This window comes from Sphaerodactylus townsendi, linkage group LG02 (genome assembly GCF_021028975.2).
Source record: "Sphaerodactylus townsendi isolate TG3544 linkage group LG02, MPM_Stown_v2.3, whole genome shotgun sequence".
Lineage (NCBI taxonomy): Eukaryota > Metazoa > Chordata > Lepidosauria > Squamata > Sphaerodactylidae > Sphaerodactylus > Sphaerodactylus townsendi.
In genome coordinates, this window is record NC_059426.1 from 151,629,339 (window position 1) to 151,646,974 (window position 17,636).

Sequence of the window (17,636 nt, forward strand, 5' to 3'; positions counted from 1 at the left end):
ATCAGCCCCAAATCAGAAGCAGAATGGATCAGCCCCCAAAGAGGTGAGGAAAGGTCACGGTCTTACAAGTGACTCACCCAAGGAGCCTCCAGCTGAGAAGGCCCTCTTCTCTCAGACCCACTGCCATGGAGCAACCAACACAACCGTCTCCTCTGCACCTTCTTCCACAAGACCTCTTGCAGACCAGCCACCTGCACCACCATCATCCTCAAATGCACACACAGCACCACATCCGACACCATCGCTACCAGCTCCAGCACCGCCAGCACAACAAGCATCTCCCCCAGCCCAGCTGTCCCAACCTATCCCTGACAACCAGAGGGGCACATGGTTCCCACACTGTGGCAGGCCATTTGGATTCTAAGTATGGGGGGCAGATCTGGCATCCCTACCTATAATAATAGGAGTGCTTTTAGCTCTATGTTGAGATAGGACACACTACCAGTTTGTGAAAAATAGATTTTTTTCCTCCAGTCAGACATGACTGGATGTATACATTGTTTTGTTTGATAATGCTTCTTTCAGCTTCCATTTAAGCATGGTCAAAGTGTTCGAAATCCCTCCATTCCATCTTATATCCAGCACGTTCAATAGGATGCAGGATAATATTCTTGAAACCAAAATATAACAATTCAATGGAACTTCTGGGAATTCCCTGTGCCTCTGAGGTGCGCAGAGATAATAGCCATCCCGACATTCACGACTCTTTTCCACACATCCAGAAATCCTTGTTATGTTCAGGGGCATATCTACAGAAAATGGCACCCAAGGCAAGCACTGAAATTTTGCCCCTGCCACAGTCTTGGGCCACATTCTTCTTAGTCTGCCCTGGCAGGGGGGCAACCTAATCAGCCTGTCAAACTGAGGCAGCTGCAGGAGAGGAAAAATGGCACATTGAGATCAACAGAGAAGGATGCCAATCAGAACTACTCCAAAATTTCCAAATATGCGAGTACCTTGAAAATAATTTGATATCATGAGAAAACATCTACGCCACTGGTTAAATTTACGAACCAAACCAACCCAGCTATAGCAAATAATTTAAAAAAACATACAAACATTAGATTACTCACAGGAAGAACAATACCAAACAAAAGGTAGTCAGATTTTCAGGACAATGGAAGAGAAAACATTGTTAAGTCTTCTCAAGAGTGACGAAGAAACAGATGGCCACCTGGCCTCGCTCTGGCTGCATTGGACAGCATAGAGAAATGCATCTACAGAGAGCCCCAGAAGTTTTGGCATAGTTTCTTTCTGAAGAGCTCCTGCCATGCTCTGAGCTCCTATTGGTCAGAGTACAAATTTAAGAAACACTGTTCAGATTGCTTTCAAAGAGCAAGTGGAAAGGTCAGTTATTCTGCCTTCCTACAACCAGCTTCGATCAACAAGCTTGCATGGCTCCGTGCTAACACCTCATGCATTCAATAAAGTAAGTTCTGGTTTCTAAAATCTTTTTGTCACGATAGAGTCATTACTCTTGTTGCAGTTACAAGACATTGTTTTGCTATTGGCTGCAACAGCTACTTTGCTGCAATGAAAGTGTAATTCTATTCCACCTTGTGGTACTTCTTCCAGCTCTTGCCTTTGGTTTTTTTGATGAGGTTTTGCCATTAGTTTACTTAACTGAGGATGCCGTGGAGCCCATGAAGAGGTAGGCAGACTGCAAGCACAGATCCAGACCATCCTGCCCCCTCTCCCCCACTGTGCCAACCCCTTGCTGCCCGTGACACCAATATAACACATCGACCACGAATTACTTCAGGCTAATCCAAACTAGTTGCAAGATTTCCATTTTCATGTGATAGACTAGTTTGTTTAAAAGAGTTACCGTGAACATTTAGCATAAGAATCCAACTCAAGATTTCAGCAGTATTTTTAGCCTGTGGCGTTCTGAACACTAAGAGTATCCTGGAGCACAAGGCTTTTGGTGCAGTCGTACAGTTTCGATTAAAAACCATCTGAGAGAACAGAGACCGTCTAGCCATCTATCTCTATGGTTCTTCTGAAAAACAGTCTTTAGCAACTTCCTTTTAAAATCTAGCAATTGCTTGTGCAATAAGAATGCTACAGAGCTTTGGAAGGGGTGGGGGTGGGGAGGAAGTACATCCTGATGGAAGTTCTTTTAAAATTTTACCCCATACAATATTTGTATCAATCAACACACATGACAAGTCTTCACCTCACAACTGGGAAAATGGTAAACTGTATAATTTAGTCTTAGACTGACATAAGAATATCAGTATCCGGACAGCAAGGAAGGGGATGTTTAAATCACAGTATCATGGTGATTTCTGACATTGGGAAATGTATACCAGATAGTGATTCAAAGGAGAGCTTCACATCACCATCATATTTTTGAGAATGTGCTCATTCAAAATGAGAGGAATAGATGAGAGCAGCCAGTGAGTGACTATAGCTGCCCTGTCACCATTCAACCTCTTCCATTAAATGCATCAGTTAACACTGTATAAGCTCTGCTGCAAAATGGAGCGTTCCTGAGCAATATTTTGACAGGGGAAAGTACAGTGAAATCAGGGTCAAGCAAATAGTTTTGTCATCTGTTAGGAAAGCCCATCTCAACACAGGATTTAATCAACAGTTTCTCGCTTTTGCTAGTTACTCACTTAAGTGGCTGTACCAGGGAGAACATTCTGTTCTTTGATGAGCACAGATACAGTGACACACTCCAAACGGACACAAACAAGAGTGTGGTAGAATCACCGTGCATATTACCTAATCGACTGGTGGGAGGTGGAAATTATGTTGCGTCTCAACTGTAAGAGATCATAATTGAAGGCCCAGTTATCCATGCACACATGAGAACTGAAGGCAGATACTAAAAAAAAAAAAAGATTCCCAAGTGGATTTTCCAAACAAATTTAATGGTCATTGCCAACTAACATTTATCAGTAAATAGTTTTGGAAAGTTGTGTTACTGTTGGTCAATCTCAGCCCTTCTGTCTCAAGGTGAGCGGTATTCTTTACCACAACAGACTGGCTACTGATTCCACACTCACTTAAAACTGTTTTGCCCCTGGAGGAGGGACTCGGCTCCAGCCCACTCTTGCTCTAGTTCAGGGGTAGGGAACCTGCGGCTCTCCAGATGTTCAGGAACTACAATTCCCATCAGCCTCTGTCGGCATGGGCAATTGGCCATGCTGGTAGGGGCTGATGGGAATTGTAGTTCCTGAACATCTGGAGAGCCGCAGGTTCCCTACCCCTGCTCTAGTTGGAAATGGCTGGATTAAGCCTCTTCACTCTGGAGCCCAGCCAAGTTAGTTCCCCCCTCCCCTTTTAAACAAGAGGATTTTCTAGAGGCATCTGCAGTAACACAGCACATACTGAACCAGAAATGGACCTCATATGGTGCAAAGGGTTATAAAATGTTTCTCTCCCCTCATGACAGACACCCCATGGGAAGATATAGATGCTCCATAAGCCTCAGTGATACTGCCTGAGGTTTTTACAAAGGCTGCCCAGGGCAGTTTTTGATAAAATGCTTAACTATTTGATATCTCTCTTAACTCAGCAGGGACCCCTAGCAGAAATGTCAGCTCTCAGGGTCCTTTGTAATATTGCAAAATATCCTGGTAAATAATACTAAGAGCGAAAGGCTGAGAGTATTGTTGGTTGAGAGAAACAATGCTCAGTAATTGTGGCCTCTTTTTGCTTTCACATCCTGCATGTGAGCTCCCAATGGCACCTGGCGGGCCACTGCGAGTAGCAGAGCACTGGACTAGATGGACTCTGGTCTGATCCAGCAGGCTAGTTCTTATGTGACATGTGGAGCTGAGGCACAAACAGAGAACAAGGGGGTTGACATCATGAGTCCCGTGTCTTATTTTACCATACTTCTTTGACTTACAAATGTGGCAATAGCTTTGGTATTAGGTAATAGATAGTGCACTGGACTGGGGCCAAGGACATTTGTGTGGTTGGGAAGATAAAATGAGATAAACCCTGTGTCCGTTTTAGCCTCTTTGAACAAACGTTAGGATATAAATACAATAAATATTTTGCGTGATCTGAATTTCTTTTTCAAAACTCCCCATACTTGAGCTGTTTTTAAATCAGATCATGGTCAAACTCAAAATTTCAGCCATGCCACTTCTCCAAAACAAGGATTTTAAATAAAACGAACGAATTTTAGATAAATTTAGAATTTTAAATAAAACGAAACGAAAAGATAAAACCAGTCTCCATAAACTGCAATTATTCAATTGATGCAACTCAGTAATTTTTATTGCAACTGGAAGACAATACATCACAGAAACTTTATGGCAGGTTTTGGGAAAAGTGTTATTTACAATAATAACTGATGAAAGAGTTTGTCTTTGGCAATATGATTACACATCAATAAACGTAAAATGCAAGTATGCCTCTAGATCAATTTTTTTTCATATTTCCTAAAGATCGGCTGATTGCACTTGCCTTCCGACTGCTCATTTAGGTAAACACAAATACAACTGAACATTACTGTTTATGCCCCTCCCCCCATCACAGTACTCATTTCATGTTAATAAAACTGGCAGTTTCATACACCTAGTACAGCATAAAAATAAATGATTTTTTAAAAAAGAAACCTGAAAAGGAAAAGAAAAAATTGGCTTATTGCTGTACTAAATTAACCTATTGGCCAGTAAAGGTCTCACGACCCTAAAGCATTGATATTGTACTTATTGGTCTTTTGATTGCTTCATCACTTTTTTTTTCCTGCAAAACAAAATATTTCAAAAATATGACAGAAGAGTATAAAAATGTACAAGTTCATAATGCGTTTCGTACACACAGAAATCTTTCCCTACCCCCATCCCGTCCAACATTTGACACCGAGGCAGAGTTAAGTAGCGAGTGTGTATAATATGTATATATAAGTGAAACTGGTATCAAATAAATTTTCACGCCCATCAGTGAACTTTTTTAAAGAAAATAAAACAATCTTCCTTAATCAGAATCGAAGGAAAGTATTGAGGTTCGAGGCCGCAATTAAATGATTCCTAACATGATGGCAACATTAAAAAGCAACTTTTCAACCCAAATGGCTTGATCCAGATCTCTGTTTGGAAAGTCAGAAGGAAGTTGGATTCATCCCCACCATCAAAAAATTCATTGGGGGGATTTCTGCTTTTTATAAATCCCTACACCTGAAAAACCCTTTCTCCACTTTGCGTACTCAGACCACTGCCACAGACCAATAACACAATCCTATTCACAATTCAGTGTGACCCCATTTCTTTCAATGGGCTTACAGTGGAGCAACTTTGCACGTAACTGCATAGTTCTCAGCACAGTTCTTTATATTGCATTAATTTGAACAGATTCCCAATAGCTGAATTTATGCTCATTGTAAATACAGTGAAGTGAAAACTTAGTTTGAATAACAGTTTTGGGTGCTAAGTTGGCTTTTTAGCACAGGAGCTATGAAGAATCCCGTGTCAACATTTTTCTTGGGTAATTTTAATTGTGGACCTGCAAGTTACAGCATTGTAAGCTTGGTTCATATGGGGTGGGGGAAGTTGGTCAGTGAAGTAAATATTTGTTTGCCAGTTGTGGAAGGACTGGACAATTATGGCTAACAGTGCCAATGATAAATCTCATGGACAATTCTGTGGTCAATTCAAGATGACCAGCTCACACACAGACACAAAAGATAGTCGTTGTCCACCCCAAAATTCCCAAAGACAAATATCCCCATAGGGGTTTAAAAGAGGTGTGAGGAAAAGGCCAAGCCAATAGCAACACAAAATATTGTGTAAATCTTTGTGAGACTCATCCCTTAAATTTTATTTATTTATTTATCCTGTAACAGAAAAATGAGGAGTTAGCTATACCTTTTTTAATTCCCTATAATAGAAAGTGAATATCCAGACAAAGATTGAAACAGTTATCACTGTAACAAATATTAACGTATGTTTTGAATTAGAATAAATAACAAAGTTATTTAAATTAGATCACAGTGCTGAGTTATATACACAACAGTGTTTTACATATTAGTGGAAGAGCTCTGAAGCAAAACTGACAGATGTAATTGTCACTCAGCCAAGAGTGTTTCAATTTTGGAGGTGGAAGAACACTTTTTTTGGGGGGGGGGGGGAGAAAACCCATCCTGAAATCAACCAATGCACAAGCCAGACAACTGAGTTTCATTCAGTTTATTTTCTTAATTAAGCAAACTGCCTTTCTATGCGAAAGATGTGTTTCTTCTATTCACTTCAGCTTCATTAAGGTTTTTTGTGGATGACACAGAGCTGAAATTTCTGCAACTGACCTTTGTTAATTTACTCTAATAAACAGTTTGGCTCTGAAAGCCAGATTTTGAAATCTGCACATGGAAGGCAAGCAGTCTAAATAAGTGGACAGTCAGCGAACAAGAGGATTCTGAGCCAAGCCTCCTTTGATCATCCCCACTTTGTTGTGTTTTACAGACTCGTCTGTCAGCTCATTGAACTCTCCTCCATCCAAACTCCATACAAAAGCAATGCAAAAAGAACATCATAAGCAATGAGGCCTGAGCAAATACTGGTGAACAACTAGTTTTAACTGCTGTTCTCAAGTTCACATGCTCTGTTGTTATTTTTTTTTCCAAATAAAGTGAGTGACATGCATGCATACTCAAAGTCTAGTCTCAATCCAGTGGTTTCTAGTCTCAATCCAGCATTTTTATGGTGTAAGGGGAGGCTATGCTCCTTTGCGTCTGCATTGCAGACAGCACCAAATGCAAGACATGTTTTTGTCTTTTTAAATGGAGGAGCGAATAAGCCAGCATAGCAGCAGTACACGAAAACCCCTGGGGAAACTCTCAGTAAGGAATACTGACTATAAAATTGCACTGGAAAATGCAATTCAATTGCCCACTTGGATAAAAACCAGCACTACTCTAGATAAAAGAAAGACCTGTTAAAACTTTTCTCATAGCTTTTCAACGTTAATTATGACAAAGGAGTCGTGAAGACTGGAAAATTATTAAATACTAGGCAAAGGACTAAATCAAGGCAACAAAACAAACAGAATCCAGACCTTGAATATCACCAGCAGAGGCTCTGTATATGTGCCCAGGCAAATTAGGAGACATCTCTAGATTAGTTGCATCATTTGCTGTAATCCAGTGATCCGCTGCAGCGCACATACAGTGCCCCCTGACTTCTCTGCCATACATGACTAGTCTGGCAAGATTCCTCTCAAACTATCTAAAAATGTTAGTGGAAGGAAGAGTGAAGATGCTTTGGTGTGTACGTGTGTTAGCTCTTTTGAGGCAGGGGGTACGTTCCCCAAGGCAGGTACATACATCTCAACCCTCAATTGGAGTCAGGGATTTATTAGGCTATTTCTAATGGGCTGGGAGAATTCTAGGAGGGGCCTCTTGGGTCTTGTAATCATTATCTGGTTACCCGGTTAAGAGGTCCTCAGCACATCAACCTTGCTTGGACCTATACCCTGAAGTAATGGTCTGGCAGGTCAATGATACGCCAGAAAGAGGTCAGACGCCCTCCCCTTGCCATTGGAATACCTTCACATGCACCCCCTCTTGAGGACCATGCAAGAATGATAGTTGGGTCATTTTCCTGGTTATTAATACGTATGCAATGAATAATAATTTGATCCATATATTTTCAACTCCACTAAAATTGCTGGCATACCTATACTACCGATAGTAAAATAAGCCAAAACAAAAGAGAATGTTATAGTAACCACCTGAAGACATGTGCAAAGTCATGAATTCTGGTATCATGAGAACTTTTCTGATTGGCTAAATTCAAAGTATTAATGAAGCCTTTTTGCTGTGGCATAGAGATAAATAGTTCAAGTATGGAAAATACAATCCACTGTATTTCTGCACAGCATTCATGAATGGGAAGTGGAACAGCACCAATGCAGGTAAAATCTACCAGTGGACCCAATTATATTAATTTAGGTTTGGCTCCAAGGTAATAAGATGGCACCACAGAATCTGTTGGGAGAGATTTCATGGAGAATAAAAGGACAAATACTGTGCATTCTGGAATTATATGACCGACAGGTCAAGATTTCACATATATGAAAAGCACTTCAAGTCCTGAATTGTTGAAGCCTAAATTAACCTAATGCAATATTTGGTACAAAGATAAACTGTAGTTATTTCTGTACAGATTAGTTTTTCAGCATAAATTAAACGGGGTGGTAATCTGTGTCCCAGGGATGATAAGAACATAAGGTATAAACCAGCCAAAGTGAAGCAATTTACGTTCTCATTGATTTCACTAGGAAAGCTGAACCCCTTCTGAGCTGTCTTATTAAAATCCATGGAACAAATTGTCAGGCTTTGGTTTAGTTGCACCCTAAGTTGCCCTCTTTCCTTCTTTCCAGCAGTGGTTTGTACTAGGATGGCTGTTTTATTTTTACAAAATAGCTTTATACAAAAGCTGAAGACTGCAATGAATCCCAAGGATGGGTGCTTGTACAAACTAACTGCATGAATGTCAGGCAAACAGAATTCTGGACATAAATATACACAGGGAGCAGTTTATGTGCCTAATCTTGAAAGAACTACCAAATTGAATATTTAAAATGTGACTTGGGAACTACTTTATCAGGAAAAACATGGTAAAACATGGTAGATTATAATATAGCCAACAAATAGAAGAGTAAGGAATATTATCTTTTGTGGATCAAACAGTTTTGCGAGTAACACGTGGGCGACACATTCAGAAGAAACTAATGAAATAGACGTATTTATTTTTGATGTACATCTATGTTACAAAGGAATGGCATGCTTCCAGATCCAAGGAATTCAAGGAAGACTGCAGTGGTGAATGTTATTTAAAAAGGCATGTAGGGCAGAACAGCCGGGATTTTCTCCTACTCATTAAATTGTCTGGAACATTTTTCCCCTATTGAAATGCATTGGGGGATGAGTAAGAGATAGTCCTATTGTGCTCATAGTATGTGCAAAAGGTGGATACGATGGCACTCAAATGTATAATTCAACCTGTACCACACACCTGCTTGAAGACCGCATATTTCCTAAAAGGGGTACAGGCATGATACTGCAATGTGATATGAGTCTCGCTCTACCTCTTGCCACCGCAGCAAGGCACCAGAGGTAAAACAGAAATTCATTCTTGGGATCCTGTATTTGCTATTCTATTAATTCCAGGATGTACTTTTTTGGATTGCATTTCAGTTAGCAACTGAGAGGTCCCTTTGGGTCACAATATAGACTGCCGTGTGCTGAATGTGCTATACTCTTTTGGCTCTCTATGCAAGCATGACTATATTGGTTTAAATAGTAATATTAAAATTTCAGAATCCTTTCCACTTGACTAAATAGGCAATTATATCTCTTATTAATATGTGCTTATGCCTGGATGCATTTCCGTGGAAGTCACAGTATATATGGCACCCTGGTTTGCCGAAGACTCTTTTATATTCTTTGACTGCGTTCCTTTAAAGAGGAGTGGGTTTTGCCGCTTAATTAAGAAATGCCTCCTCCTCCACCCTTCTATTTTGCATATACAACCTTTCAACTATATTTGTCTATAAGATAGTATGGTAAAATTGCAACAATCTGATGCCGTGTCTTATTTAAGTCTCTCATCATATGCCTCCCACCCAAACTGAATACATTCTGTGGACTACCATTCCACTTGTTTGAATCCACAGAAGCATTTCTATCAGTGGAATGCAACTTCCTTGCTTGCCCTGTCCCACTGCAGCCTGAAGTGCCCTCCCAAACACTGTTCCTCCCCTGAAGCTGAATTTCAGGGGGCATTTTGGGCTACAGCAGCAGGAGGAAGTAAAGAAATCACATCCTGTGGGCAGAAATCCTTCCTTCTGTGGAAATGTGTCGTTACAGGGTTATTGTTTTTTTTTTTAAAAAAAAGCTTCCTAGAGTATAAAATTATGTTTACTTTACTGGAGCCTATGGCCATGATCCAGAGAGCTCCATGCATGCCTAAAACACTTCTGTATGGACATGGATGCATTGCCACATCAAATGTTACTCCAACAGAATCCCTCTCCCAGGCTGAAACTGTGGTTGGGAACAGAGAGCGTAAAAAGAGCTGATGCATGTCCTTTGGATTGCAGTTTTAAATTTGAACGTAGTCTGAGGCTTTGGGCCTTGGATGTTCACATTTTCAAATAAAGGTTGTCTTATCAATGCGACTTCAACCTCATTATGGGGCCGTTATCACTGCACGGGTAAGGGTAATTCATTAACCAATCACTTTTTTTTAAACCATGGCACTACATACCTCTAATCACTCCAAACAAAAGAGCAGCCTTCCCCAACCTTTCTTTCCATGCTGCAGATGAGCCAACGGGGGCACTCGTTGTCCCAAGCCAATTTGTATGTGTTACCCAAATCCAAGTCTCTCCTCCGGAAGCCTTACCATACACACTCACTACTCATCTTGCCCTCAAAATTATTGCGTAATGTTAATACATGTAAAGACAAAGAAAGGACAAACGTGTTCCGAAAAACAGAGTAGCAGGGGGAGGGGCTGAATGTGCAGACAAGGCAATTTAATTCAACCATCCAAGCCCTACCCGAGCATGACGATTTATTTTTAATATTGCAGAGTAAGTTTCCCCAACAGTCAGTATTTGTCCCTGAAAAAGGTTAAACCTTAAAACACCTGCTTCCAAAAACAAACAAAACAAAACAAAAAAGGAGGAAAAAAAATCCAAAACAAAAACCCAAAAAAACCAAACTAAGCCAATGGGCTTAAAAATTAGAGGCATAGCCTTTTCTCTATTCTCTATATTTATATGAAAATAATTCATGCTTCATGCTAAATACATTATTTACCTTACAAGAACTTCTGTTATCTCTGAATTAAAAAAGGGTTTTGTTTTGTACTCCCACGTCCCTCCCAGAAAGGAATCCATGCAAATGTGGATCAGAATTTTCTGCTGGCTACACTGGTTAAAACTGGAAATACATCATCGTTTTTGCACAGATGAATCCTCACTGACATTAACTTGGGTATGCCATTTTGAGGGTACTGTAAAGAAGCTCTATGTAATAATAATTATTTGATATTTTTGCCCAAACACATCAATTTTTTTTTGTCAAAACAAAAAGGTAATATAATACTAATGGCAGGTTTTGTAGCATGTCTTACCCCCTTCCCCAGCATGATCAAATCTTTTTGACCTACAGAAAAGGTTTCCTCATTTTGATTCTCCTTATATAGCTACTCATAATTTTCTTTAGACTTGATTGCTTTTCACTCAGGCAGTTAAGAACTCATAGCTTGTCTTCCCATAATATTTTTGCAGGCAGTGCCAATCTTCAGGCTTATGGCTTTTTTAAAAAAAACAAACATTCTTTTAATTTTAAATATAGAAGACAATTAATTGATTAAACAATATCACTAATCTCCCCGTCCCCTTTCTCTTCATTTCACTGAAACTCATTGCATACACAGTTCAGTTTTCCACAATTTTAAAGATATTAGGTCTTCACATTATGAGCCATATACAGTACATGAAGCACCAATAGTTCATTACTGTATCAGCAGCTGTCTCCAGTGGCTATCCCAAGATTTTATGGCACAACAGCAAGCAAATGCCACTCTAAGATTCTTAGTTTTGAGGACAATGTAAGCCTCTTACTGTCCCCAAATCTCTAGTCACAATCACATATAAACCCAGTGATAAGGCCTTTTTTTAAAAAAAATTGTAAAAGCCTGGCCTGAATGATTACCAAATTTCTTCTAGGTATATTTTCCAAGTGCCAAATTTTATTCCTCTCTCACATTAACTGGTGATGTCACGGCGTATTCAACCATGCATTTCTGACAAAGCTGGAGAAAGCAATGGCAATTTTGGCTTTTTGTTATCTTGTCTTCATGTAATGAAAAGCTTTCGTAAAATTAGTTGAGTATCAGTATGAGTTCTATGGCTTCAATCTCCTTTAAAAAATAAAAATCTCAAGGGTTCCAAAAAAAAAGAAACAAAACAAAAAGAAAAAAAGAAAGAAAAAGAAAAAAACCTGAACAAAGAAAATATTTGTTGATATTGCCACAAATCATTAGAATTCACCTGACGTGCTGAAAAGAAATTGTTTTGTAAGTTCAATCAATGGATTTGTTCTCATTTTTTGTGGTGTCCTTTTGCTCTTTCTGCCCCTTTGCCGTCCGATTGGTGATGTTATTCAAACAAGACCGAATCCCTGCCAAATGCAGGAGCGATCCAGCTGCTTCCTTCATCTCCTCATCGTCACTTTCTGGGGGTTTCTCCGTACGTCTCTTTTTAAGAGGCAGTGTGTCACTTGGTACTTTTTTTGCCTTCAGTAAATGCTGCCGCTTCTTGTGCTGAGAAGCGTACCCGCTGTCAGCTAAAGAATCCTTGGTCTCTTTCCGGTTTTGCCTTTTATCCTCCTCCTCTGCCTCGCTATGGCTCTCGTGGCTGTGGGAGCTGACTTCGCTGCCCTCACTACCGTCCCGGCTACCTTTAGTAACGAATTCATAATGGTCGTCCGCAGAGGAAGAGGAGACTGAGTCACTAGCAGGCGATGTGCTCCTGGGGTTGGAAGATTTGGCACTGCTATAGTTATGATCTTCCTTTGGGTCACCGCTAACCACGGGAGAGCCACAGGATTGTTCACTTTCTGTCCGCATCCGGCAGTTTACTATTCCATTCCTGGAGGTGGGAAAGGGGGTGGGGGGTGGGGAGAAATACAAGACGGAACATGCTTTAAAAATCACTTGCTATACAAGCTATTTCCCCCCCTGAATTCCAATAAGGAGATTATTATCTTAAAAACAGATCAAGCAGGTTAAAAGTGGGGGAAGACTGCGAAGTGCCAATGGGAGTGATTGTAATATGGTGTTTTCCCAAGTCCTCCTGGAAGCCAATCTTCCTGGATTCAACCACAGTTCCTGGTCTGGGGCTTTTAGCAGAGATGACTACAGGGGAAATCAGAGCACTGTCTGAGAGAGTGACAGCAGGCCATACCATGTTTCTGGACAGTCAGGCCCTAGGATCAACCATGATTATAATCAAGACTGGTAAATAAACGTTTCTATTTGGGTAACACATTTTAACCATAACATTCATTGATTAAAGTTCAAGTTGATTAACAGCAGAAACAGGTTGGCACCGTCAAAGAACTGTCCATAGGCTTGTTTTTCAAAACTGTTTTGACTGTGGTGTTATCATAACAAGGAATGGAAAAACAGAAAGATTAACGTGGACCTGTTTTCTAACAACTGATGGTTGCTCGCATTGACTACAGGTATAAATTCTTACACTTTCCATTAAAAGTTTTAAATATTTAAACAATTGGTGAAGAGTTTGATCAATTCAACATTTTTAAAAATAATGGTTGACTGTTCTAACGAAAACATGTGGTTTATTTAAGTTACCGTAACCTTCCAGAAATCTTCAGAACCATTTAAGAACAGTAGAAAATCACAAACCTGAGAAACTAAATATCTTGTTTGAGAGATGACTGAGTCCCACTGAAGTCTACTGAATGTGCGCTGAAGCTCGCGTAAGTCAAAGAACTGCTGGGATGTGGATCAAGCTTTAAGACACGTTTTCTAACAATAATGGCAATCAGACATTTCCTAGCACAGCACTCTATAACAAATGCCTTAAAAGGGGAATTGGCTTTATGTCCCAATTTTAAATGTGTAAAATCTGTAATGATTAAGTGGGACAGAAATATCGGCACGGATATTAATTTGGAGCAGTGGGAGAAACGATGGGAAAGTGATTTGAGGCTTATAGCATGTTATAATCTGAAAGGAAATCATTCTAAAATGATGTACAGATGGTATCTGACACCAAAAAACTGGCAAAAATTTACAAAAGTATATCTAATAGATGTTGGAAATGCCAAAAACATGAGGGATCTTTTTTCATGTGTAGTGGTTATGTACAGAGGCTAAATCCTTTTGGGACATGATACTTAGAAATACAGAAAGAAATACAGAAAATTCTGAAAATAATAAAGAAAAAGCCTGTAGTTTTTCCACTGAGACTAATGGGAGATGATATCCCAAATCAATATAGACTGCTTTACATGCATATGTCTACTGCTGCAAGGACACTGCAACCCCAGAAATGGAAAAGGGGAAAAATACCAACCAAGGAAGATTAGATACAGAAGATCACAGAATATTCAGAAATAACAAAATTAACAGCCTTATTAAAGGACAGTAATACAGAGAAGTTTGTAGAAAACTGGACAACCTATTGACAAAAATATGGCAGAAGAGAAATAATCACAGACTGAAATAGAATACTAGAAATGACAGCGTGTGTAACTGATAAAATGTTTCATTTTAATTAGACGCATGAACCCAGAATAGATTAGAATTCAATAATGAGATAGCAGGAAGTCATTACTTGGCTATTTTCTTTGTTTTATATTTCATGTTCTTGTTCTGTATAGATGTGGTGGTAGTGTGAAAAGTGTTTACGTTTATTTTTGTTTTTTGTTCCTGCATATGTTGCGGAAGTATATATAAAGGGGAACTGGCTCCACAAGCCGAAACAGTATCACAAAATGTACACAACGGGCTCTTTATACATTACACCGTATGTCACCCCTTACATTAGGCATGCAACAAGTTGGATTTTGCTAATCACCACTGCACACTGTCAATCACCAACTCCTTCCTCAATACACTTCCTGGTATTCTCCTGCCAGTGGTTGAAGTGGGAAGGGGGGGGGGGCACATTATATTCTGCTGACAGAAATCCTTGAGCTTTGTATTATTTATCTTCTAAAGTTAGCATACAACCAGTGAAAGAGCACTATGAATGAAAGGGCACCTCTGGATCCACCCCTTAAGGTGTTATTTTTTGGCCATATTTTATTTTAACCAGAAAACATTATTAATGTATGCATTAATGTAGGACCATCTTTGTGTACTAATACAATACGCGGGGGCTTCTACATAGAAACTCACTGCTGCAGATGAAAATACTAAAACAAAATAATCATTAAGGATCTGTTGATGGTTCACTTTAGTTCATTTCTGTCCCTGAAGGTTCAAGAAAGAATATGTTCGGTTAAACCAATTCTATAAAGCAAGGCCTTATGATTTACAAGTGCTCTCAACTCCTGCCACACTTGATGATTCCTAAACTAGAAGCCTAATCATGGAAGAGAGAAAAATGCAAGGTATTTCAATGACACTTGAGAAACCACTCCAAGCCTTAATGTCTTATCACTGAAACTGTCCTTCAAAACCATTAGAATGGTTGCTCTAAGCCACTACAGACCTCACCTACCATTCTTGTATTTGGCATCAGGCACTACCAAGGACTACAACTTAAGGATGCAAGAGACAGTCAGAGAGAGGTATGTGACGATGGAGGGAGTTCAAATGAACCATCCATTTATCGCCTGCACAGAAGGGGTGTGTGGGAAGACCCTTCGGGCTGTGCTGCTGTATGGCATAGGAAAGAGAGTGATGCTCAGCACTTCTCTGCACAGAAATTACATACAGGCAATGAGGAACAACGCATGGTTGCATAGCTGTGCTAAGACAGAGTGGGGTTACCCATAATCAAGCAGCTCTCAAGGGTAGCTTTAGTTGATCTGCAGAAGGTAAAGTGAGTTACCAAGGTGACCTATGCTGCCAATCAGTTCTAATGAAACTGAGCTCAACCCATGACTTGTGCCTCATGTCTTCGTTCCACAGCACGGGGGCAAAGGGTCTCAGGTAGTAGTTTTGAAGAAAGAGTGATCCAGCAGTAAAATAAGTGTTTAAATTGCTTTTTGTTTTGAATAAATGTTTCACGTGATCTTCCGGCAGCAAAAAAAAAAAAAGTATCTTAAATGTCTTCACTACACTTAACAAATGTGTTCCCATGTTTATATATTATTATTGTAAGCAGGAGTTACAGTCCACCACTGAAGAAGACTTCACGAAAACGCGACTCTCAAACCGCGGACTGCGTTCTGGTTGGACCCATGAGAACAGCTTTTATAACAGACTATTTATGACTCATGTAGCGAGCTATTTAAGTCCTACAACTTTTGTACAGACTACCGGTATAAGAGATGTTTTCAGTCTTTGCTGTTTCTGCTCTTCTAAGGAAATAATTACCTTTAAGGGTTGGGAGATGTCCCATTTGTGCCTAAACACAACCTTTCTCTGGTTGGCAAATTGCCACCAGTTTTTTCATTGTGTCTTTGGAAGTGTTGTGTATGTTTATTAACGTTTATATAAGAGCACTAATCACTTATTAAAACTGCACATGCACTAAATGGCCAGTGGGCCTAGTGTTCTATTCCGTATTCTGGCTATACACATTGCCCACATCTTTTGCATCTTGTACTTGAAAGAGTGATCGCCACCAAAAAGAGTCTGTCAGTCAGGACAGACCATACTAGGATAGATGAAACAGTCTGATTCAGAGCTGCATCATTTCTTCCTTTCTACTTTTTTTCCCCCAAAAAATGCTGTTTTATGTATTTTTATGATATTGCCGTTGCAATTTGCTACCTTTGTAATTTACTGTTTTTGTAATTTACAAACTACTTTTAATTTAAACTTCATGTGAAAAGTACAATACTAGAAAGAGAAAAGGATCAGATACATAAATACTTATAACAAGAAACCAGTTTGAAAATTTACATAGAATCCATTTGGTTAATCGTATCTTTCAAACCTTTTACAATTGATGAGCATCCAGAATCCTTTGAAAAACCATGTGCACCCCCCCCCCAGAAATCCTTAACTATCCCCAAACCTTCTTTCTTCTTAGAGCTATTCCCCCCTAATCCAAACCAAAATAAAGACAGATCTAGCACCATTTATCGTATCATATACCACGTGTTTATCTCACAGAAAAGAGATTATACAGTTAAGAAGAAAAATCTGTGAAACATATGGAATCAACCTGACTATGCCGGTCAATAATATTTATTTATGTTAAAACACTTGTATGGTGCCTTTCCACTCCAGCACAGCCCCAATAATGCAGCAAATATCAAAACAGAACATTTAAGACACGAAAAGAGAACATAAAATACATTATATATAAAATGTTTAAACAATTCAGTAAACACATAGAGATACATAAAACATGTAAGAACATAACCAGGGAGGAGGGCCAGTAACAGTTACGGAGGGTAAGCAAAACAAAACAGTCCTTTACCTACAGGTGGAAGACAATGATAGAGACAGACAAATATCCCTGGGAAGGGAGTTCCTAAGTTTTGGTATGACCGTGAAGAGCCTTTCTCAGATTGTGACCTGTCCTGCCTCAGATTGCAGGGGCACCTGAAGCAGGGTCTCCAAAGATGACTTGATATGGCATGTAAATTCTTATGGAAGAAGGTATGCTGCCCTTTGACCATATAGGACTTTTAAGGTCAATAGCAGCACCTTGAATTGATCCTGGAAGCAAATTGGAAGCATGTGGAAATGGATGAAGATGGGAGTGATCCAATCAGAGGACATGAAAGTAATCTAATCTAGATTACTGTTTTTATGCTGTGGTTTCTAACTGTAAGTCATCTGGAGCAGGACTCTGAAGAGGCAACAGAGAAATATTCTAAATAAATAAAATCAATAGAGCAGTGATGGTGAACCTTTTAGAGACCGAGTGCCAGTGGTGGAGCAAAGGGAAATTGGGTCAGGGGCATGCATGCGCCCCGCGCCCCTGCCATGCCCCCGCCCTGCCCT

At 39.7% G+C, this 17,636-nt stretch overlaps 1 protein-coding gene across 3 annotated transcripts in view; it reads right to left on the reverse strand.

The window, feature by feature from the left end:
• Positions 1-4,215: 4,215 nt before the first annotated feature.
• FOXN3 (forkhead box N3) overlaps positions 4,216-17,636 on the reverse strand; it is a 166,295-nt gene continuing 152,874 nt past the window's right edge. For all 3 annotated transcript variants that reach the window (XM_048485180.1, XM_048485179.1, XM_048485178.1), the window contains one exon: positions 4,216-12,627. In XM_048485180.1, coding sequence (XP_048341137.1) covers positions 12,060-12,627 — 568 coding nt within the window. In that variant the 3' untranslated portion in view covers positions 4,216-12,059. The remainder of the gene's footprint in view (positions 12,628-17,636) is intronic.